The sequence below is a fragment of the Hipposideros armiger genome, unplaced genomic scaffold (genome assembly GCF_001890085.2).
Source record: "Hipposideros armiger isolate ML-2016 unplaced genomic scaffold, ASM189008v1 scaffold_523, whole genome shotgun sequence".
In the NCBI taxonomy this organism is placed as follows: Eukaryota; Metazoa; Chordata; class Mammalia; order Chiroptera; family Hipposideridae; genus Hipposideros; species Hipposideros armiger.
The window spans coordinates 332,391-340,558 of NW_017731873.1; the positions used below are offsets into that span (position 1 = coordinate 332,391).

General features: G+C 34.0%; 1 protein-coding gene across 6 annotated transcripts in view; it reads left to right on the plus strand.

Moving 5' to 3' along the window:
- Window positions 1-8,168, plus strand: part of KPNA5 (karyopherin subunit alpha 5) — a 43,998-nt gene that overhangs the window by 9,497 nt on the left and 26,333 nt on the right. For 5 of the 6 annotated variants that reach the window (XM_019668287.1, XM_019668289.1, XM_019668284.1 and 2 more), the window contains exons 5-7: window positions 673-767; window positions 3,877-4,008; window positions 5,665-5,753. In XM_019668287.1, the coding sequence (XP_019523832.1) occupies window positions 673-767; window positions 3,877-4,008; window positions 5,665-5,753 (316 nt within the window). The remainder of the gene's footprint in view (window positions 1-672; window positions 768-3,876; window positions 4,009-5,664; window positions 5,754-8,168) is intronic. The other variant, XM_019668288.1, reaches the window with a different exon arrangement.

Consider the following 8,168-nt stretch of genomic DNA (forward strand, 5'->3'; position numbering starts at 1 on the left):
AAGTTCCTGGAGAACCACAAAAGTATACTTTTTGCTGAAGCCCAGAGAGAAGAAGGAGTTCTTGGTACTTAGACTGCCAATAGCTGAAATATCTTTGCTTTAATTTTGCATGTCTTTGTTTTAAAATTTCTTAGCGATTTTATGATTAAAAGCCCTCTTCATTTCATGAAAATTTATCAAGAATTCTAGATAGCCCAATAGCATTTCTTCAAATAATGAATAACACCTTGACAAAATAAGACGTCGCATGGCTTAGAGATATTAGTCAGCTCATGGCTACTAGTGAAGGAGACCTCCTGGAAATTGGGGTATAGTTATAAAGAATTAGTGGGAACATTATCCTTCAGTTGGTGTTTCCAGTATTAGGCTGAAATACTCCCATATTGTAAAGGTGACCTCCTAAATAGCTTTCAACTTATGGAATTTAAATATTTGTGTAGTACATATTTTAAAAGTTTCTCATCATTATGGTTATTGAAAAAGAGTTTGCTTTGCAATAAACATCACAATTATGAGAACGTTTGTTTTCTTCAGTTACATCCAGCTAAGAGTTTTGAACTTGGTCAGTGAAACCTAAGAAAGAGTTGTTTTGTGTGCCTGTTAATTGACACAGGGACCAGATCATTGTCTTTTCGTGTCTGTGTAATAACTTAATTCTTCTTAAATTTTTAGAACCTAACCCACCAATTGATCAAGTTATACAGAAACCAGGAGTTGTACAGAGATTTGTGAAATTTCTTGAAAGAAATGAAAATTGTACTTTACAAGTGAGTTCTATAGTTTTCTTTCTTAATCTCTTTCCAGAAATGACATGATGAAAGTTTCTTGTGAAAGCAATGTAAGTGTTCACTGAATACTTGGCAATTAAAGGAAAGGTAGTGCCACTTGTCTTGCCCTGGTCATGGTTGCAATGCTGATTTTTTCTAGAAACTTACTTTATTAAACAATTTTAGGATAAGCTTATAAAATCATTCCTGATGTTAATAAAAACATTTGTTGTTGTCAGTCTTTTTTGTTTTAGAAAACCTCAAGCTAACATGTTAATTTATGGTTAAATTTATTTTGGCTCTTAGCTAACTTGGATTGTAACTTCTTGGATAAACTCTTTTACCTCTTAAAATATTTTATCTGATTATTCTTTTTTTTTTTGAAAAAAGAAAAAATCAGAATAATCTAAAAATGTGACCAAAATTAGGTTTTCCCTAAAAAAACATTACTTCTTATTATACTGCAGTGACAGTTTTAAGAAGTCTTCTAAATAATTGGCGACTAATAGTAAATTACTGAAGTTAGGAAATATGTTACGGTTAAAAAAAAAGATTGCTTTTACTGACCTTCATCGCTATACATATTCTTAAGTAAGAGAGCAGGATGGAGTTACAGCTATCAGGATTTGCACAAGACCTACACTTAATGTTACTGTCACTAATGGAGGACTGTTACTGGTATTTTAGTAATAGTTATTGAAATTACAACTTAGAATAGTGTTCCACTCATCTGAATAATTTGGGAAAGGTCCTCTCACTTTAATAATAAGCAGTGGAATGTGTTCCACATGTGAATGTTACCCATGATGAGGTTTTTTTGCCAAAAAATTGTTGAGAATGTTTGCAATAAGAGTATCTGAGGAAAAGACCACTTCGTTCATGTTATAGTCTTACTGTCAATTAGTTGTCAAAGTCTTTAGGTATTAGTGCCGTAAGGACTGGAGATCATGACTTTGAGTCCATTTGCTTTATATATAAGCCCTGAATCCAGACTAGAATCCAAGCCTCCTGATGTCTAGTTTATTATTTAGATCTTTAATTACGAATGAATGAAGGAGAAAAATGAGTGAATATGAATAAATAAAATTGAATTTTAGTTTGAGCTGTACATTGTGTAAGACATAGTTACAAAGTTGAGTAAGATATTGTCCTCCTCTGCAGAAATTCTTCACTCTTTGTTGGGGAAGACAAACACATAAACAGGTCTGTGACACCATAATATGCTTAGTGCTTATAACAGAACTATAAGCGATGTGCTTTGATATCACAGGCATCATAGCAACTTACCTGTTTAGGGAAGTCCAGGAAGACTTCACAAACGTCATGTTACATGGCTAGTCTTAAGAATAATGAGAGTTGGGCAGGCTGAAAAGAGGAAAATTAATTTCAGGTTGTGAGAAGAAGAAGAACATTAGGAACTTGAGCATTTACTGATCACTATAATTAAAACCTAATGAAATTCAACAGTATGGTCTGGTCTTGGTACAGCTATGTGCTGTGCCATGTTAACCCAGGTTTGTATGAAATTTGCTAGTTCAGAACCTTGGTCTGTTTAACTAATAGAGAGACCTCAAAATAAGGGCCTACAGACCAGTTTGGCCCACAAACAAGTTTCGTTTGGCCTACATGTATTTTAAAAGATGTGAGTTACAACAACTGGACTTTAAAAAATTGGTACAACAACTGGACTTTAAAAAATTGGGGAATTTCAAATGAAAATCTAAATGTTTGCTTTCTTTTCACAAATCAGAAGAGTTGGCATTGTTGCCACATAGTAAAGATCTAGTGGAATTGAATAGGATCTCTGCTGCTTTTTTTTTTTTTTAGGAAGTTATTTTTTTCCTTCCTTTTAAAAAATTATAGCTATGCCTTCCAGTTTGCCACAGTTCCCCACTTGCTCATATAACTCTTTTTATGTTAATTATCTGTTCTGTAGACTATATACTTGTGAATTTACCACTCTTCACTAATGCTTTCTCCCAGAGATACTTAGGAGATTTTAATGGAGTAATCTTTTAATTGTCCTTTTGTTTATTTCATTTTCTTTTCTTTTTTTTTTTTTAAAGATTTTTATTGGGGAATTGGGGGGATGGAAACAGCACTGGGGAATTGGGGGAAGTGTCACTGGCCCTCATATGTGGGATCCGAACCAGGGCCCTCTGGCGTCCCAAGCCAGTTTCTTAACCATCGCGCCACTTGGCCGGCCCCTATTTCATTTTCTATAATTGGTTAGGACTACAGTCTCCATTTGTAAAAATATAAATTCCTCCCTTAAATTTTTTCTTAGTCTCATACATAATAGTAACTGTACTTTTCATGCCTTTCAGGAATGCTTTTTGGATGCATTTTTGTGTTATTAATCATAATGATATCTACCGTAATGTGAAAAGTTGTCTCTGCCAAATATTTTTAAAGCTGTAGTCACTATTTAGTTTACCTATGGATTTGTAGATCATGTAGTTTACTGTTTGGGAGACACGGGTTGAATTTTCTCAGTTGCTTCTGTTATAAATTTATCATATGTAAGTATATCCAAATTCTAATTGAATTGATATGAATAACTTCTTAGAGTCTGATGCTTAAAAGAATACCACAGGTCCTGCTTGTGGCTCTGCTGACAGTGAACTCTTTGACCTTGAACAAATGACCTAAATCTCTAGACTTCTAATTTTCTTATTTCTAAATGAGGAGATTGAGACTAGATGATCCCTAAGGAAACAAAAGTACCTTTCATGATTCTAAGATCCATAAAAATACTATTGCTCCATTAAGTAGTGTTCATATTTATTTTTAAACTATTTGCTTTAGAAAACCTGGCTCTCTAATAGTAAACATTAGGAGTTTTATGAATTATAAATTCAGATGTGTTCATTTATTGTTCATGATTTTGTAAATTTTCATTGTATTTTTCTCAGTTCTTATTTTTCCAGATTGAAGTGTTCTTTTTTAAGATTGCAGGTTTTTATCTATGAAGTCTGATTTCACATTGAATCTTATTAATTATAAGCCAGTCTTTATCTCGGACTTGTCCAGCTAAGTCTTTACACCGTTTCTTCTTCTTCCTTTTTCTGAAATTTCTTTGGTGTTATTCTACTTTATTTTTCCTTAGTTTGAAGCTGCATGGGCATTGACTAATATAGCATCTGGAACTTTTCTGCATACCAAGGTTGTGATTGAAACTGGGGCTGTTCCAATTTTTATCAAACTTCTTAATTCAGAACATGAAGATGTTCAAGAACAGGTAAGTTTCTAATTTGAACCATTATATTTAATAGATTTAAATTTTCTCATGAAAGTACCATTTGTGATTATGATTTGAAATTCATTTTTACCAAATTGCCTTTGTATTGCATTTGTTAAAATACAGTAATTTCTATTTGGTGTCAGATTAGAAGGGAGGATGAACTCACTGTCTCAGGCATCATCCTGGGTTATATATAAGTGTCATTTCAGCTGTCAGGAAGTACTATTCCTATTTATAAAAGAGCGTACTGAGACCCAGAAAAGTTAGTAATTTACCCGAAGTTACAGTGAATGGCTGAACCATATTTTAAACCTGGGTCAGTCTGACTCGTTATTCTTAGCATGTACATGGATTATTTTGTGTTTTAAAAAAATATTACTTGATTTCAAATAGAACCCTTGTAAAAGGGTTCTATGAATAAATTCTCATCATTTTTATAAGAAGGAAAATTTAAATACATGCAATTTTTATCATCCAAAGAAAATCAAATGTTTTGGTATTTTGTTTTGAATCCTTTTTATGCAAATTGATCACACACACACACACACACACACACACACACACACACACACTCACACACTCACTCTCACACACTTCCCCTAATATTGGTAGCTTTTTTTGTGGTATTAATTATATTCCAAGAAAATTTTACTGATTACTCATTATCTATTCAAGTATGTACTATAATTTATCTACTTCTCAATTTACATTGGAGTTATTTCTAGCTTATTAGTATTATTAATAATATTGTGATATCATTATATATCAGTCTTTATGTGCCTCTTGATTATTTCATTAGGGAAAAATGACTTTGCCCTGTCAAAAGAAAAATTTTTAAAGTTCTTGTTACATATTTCAAAGTTGACCTCCAAAAACATTATAGCAATCGATATCTCCACCAACAGAGCATTAGACTTCACAGAGGAAAATGTCATTACTTTGAAAGATTTTTCTTAAAAATATAGAAAGTAAACTTAAGTCTAGAGAAGATATTAAAAATTTAACCCATGCTTTAAACATTAAAATAAGTTATTTTTTCATTTGGGAAAATTTTATGTGTACTTTTGTGCTTATATGAAAAATTTGACATGAGAGTATAATAAATGATAATTTTTATTTGCATAATTTCTCACTTAACTGAAATTTAATAAGTGAATAATTTGATTTTTTACTACTATTTATTTAAAAAATTATAATGAACCTGGACTAATTCTAAGCTTATTTTCAAGAATCAATCCAAGCCAATTCTCATATTAACTCTTCCTTACTTTTCTGTGCTTTGTTACTCTTTCCCTCCTTTTATACATCAGTCCCTTCCCAGTGAGTGATTCCTTGGCATAGGAGCAAACCTCTAAGTATAGGTAATTGGACACTAAATAGATACATTTTTGTCTCTTCTTGTAGATTTAACTCTCTTACAGAGGAAATATTCCAGTTAGATGAGAAATGCAAGTGCAAATTTTTTAAAGTGTCCTATCTTTAATTTGATTAAAAATATTATTAAATAGCACTTTTAAAGTTTTTCTTACTGTCCTACAAGCACTTTTTTTAACATCTTTAAAACTTTGTTCATTCTGTACTAAAATCTCATCTTAAGAGGGAGCATCTTATTTAAGTTATTGTAACAATATTCTTTTTTCTATTTTTTCTAAGGCTGTTTGGGCACTTGGCAATATTGCTGGTGACAATGCAGAATGCAGAGATTTTGTTTTGAATTGTGAAATCCTTCCTCCTCTTTTAGAGTAAGTACTTTAAATTTATCACAATTGAAGTAATACTACTTTTAGAAAAGAACTATACACTATTTTTTTTATATACATAATAAAGTCCTTTAGTAATATTTTAAAATTTGACTTATGCTTAATAGTCCGCATGCAATAGCTTCAGGTATACAGTGCAGTGATCAAGCCTCTACCCCATCTATGATGCCGTCTCCGTAACAAGACATGTGACCATCTGACACCCTACAAAATATTTACAACATTATTAATTATATTCCTCGAACTGCCTTTCAAGTCCCTGTGGCAATATTGTAGTTACCTATTTATGCTGTGTACTCCCTTCCCCTTCTCCCTCATCCCCACCCCCTCCCAACTAGCAGCCATCAGTTAGTTGTTCCTGTATATCTCTGAGACCATTTCTGTTTACTTTACTCGTTCATTCAGTTTTTTAGATTCCACATATAAGTGAAATCATATGGTATTTGTCTTTCTCTGACTGACTTATTTCATGTAACATAATAGTCCCTAAATCCATCCATATCGTTGCAAATGGTATGATTTCATTCTTCTTTATAGTGGAGTAATACTCCGTTGTATAAATGTACCACAGTTTCTTTTTTTTTCTTTTTTTTTTTTTTAAGATTTTTTTTTTTTTATTGGGGAATTGGGGGAATGGGAACAGTGCTGGGGAATTGGGGGAAGGGGAACAGACAAGTTGCTGTCGTTTTGTTCTTCAATCTAGTTGTGGAGGATGTTGCTTCACTGGCCCAAGTTGGCACCATCATTGCGCTCTTCTCTGGCGAGGCAGATCAGTCACCGGCTTCTGGACGGCCGCTCACTGTGGCTGCTGGCCGCTCACGCTGGCTGCTGGCCACACATGGTAGCCCATGGCAATCCACTGCCACAGGGACTGCAGCCCACGCCGTCGCCGGCGACTCAGGGCAGCCCAGCTCCAGGTTGAGCTGTTGTTCAGCATCTTAGCTGTAGAGGGCAGTGTCACTGGCCCTCATATGTGGGATCCGAACCGGGGCCCTCTGGCATCCCAAGCGAGTTCTTAACCATCGCGCCACTCGGCCGGCCCTGTACCACAGTTTCTTAATCCAGTCGTCTACCAATGGGCATTTCGGTTGTTTCCAAGTCTTGGCTATTGTAAATAGCACTGCAATAAACGTAGGGGTGCATATATTTTTTCGAATTAATTCTTGGGTTTCCCTGGATAGATACCCAAGAGTGGAATTGCTGGATCATAAGGTAGTTCCATTTCCAGTTTATTGAGATACCTCCATACTGATTTCCATAATGGCTGCACCAATCTGCAGTCCCACCAACAGTGCACCAGGGTTCCCTTTTCTCCACAGCCTCGCCAGCACTTGTTGTTTGTTGATTTATTGATGATAGCCATTCTGACTGGAGTGAAATGGTATCTCATTGTGGTTTTTTGCATTTCTCTAATGATAGTGAGGTTGAACATTTTTTCATATGCCTGTTGGACATCCGTATGTCCTCTTTAGAGAAATGCCTCTTCATATCCTCTGCCCATTTTTTAATTGGGTTGTTTGTTTTTTTGGTCTTGAGTTGAATGAATGTTTTATAAAATTTGGATATTAACCCCTTGTCAGATATATCATTGGCAAATATCTTCTCCCATTCAGTAGGCTGCCTTTTTGTTTTATTGGTGATTTCCTTTGCTGTGAAAAAACTTTTAAATTTGATGTTATCCCATATGTTTATTTTTTCCCTTTATTTCCCTTGCCCAAGGGGATATCTCAGTAAAAATATTACTGAGGGTGATGTCTGCAAATTTACTCCCTATGTTTTCTTCTAGGAGTTTATGGTTTCAGGTCTTACATTTAAGTCTTTAATCCATTTTGAATTTGTTCTCATATATGGTATAAGTAGATGGTCCATTTTCATTTTTTTACACGTGTCAGTCCAATTTTCCCAGCACCATTTATTAAATAGACTATCTTTACTCCAGTATAAATTCTTGCTTCCATTGTCATAGATTAAATGACCGTATATGGATGGGTTTATTTCTAGGCTCTCTATTCTGTTTCATTGGTCTTTGTGTCTGTTTTTATGCCAGTACCATACTGTTTTGATTACTGTAGCCTTGTGGTATGATTTAATGTTGAGTAGCGTGATACCTCTCACTTTGTTCTTATTTCTCAAGATTGCTGAGGCTATTTGGGGTCTTTTATGGCTCCATATAAATTTTAGGATTATATGTTCTATTTCTGAGAAAATGTCCTTGGTAGTTTGATAGGAATTGCATTGAATCTAGGTAGTATTGACATTTTAACTACATTAATTCTCCTATCCATGAACATGGCATGTATTTCCATTTATTTGTATCTTCTTTGATTTCTTTCTTCAATGTCTTATAACTTTCTGAGTACAGGTCTTTTACTTCTTTGGTTAAATTTATTCCTAGGT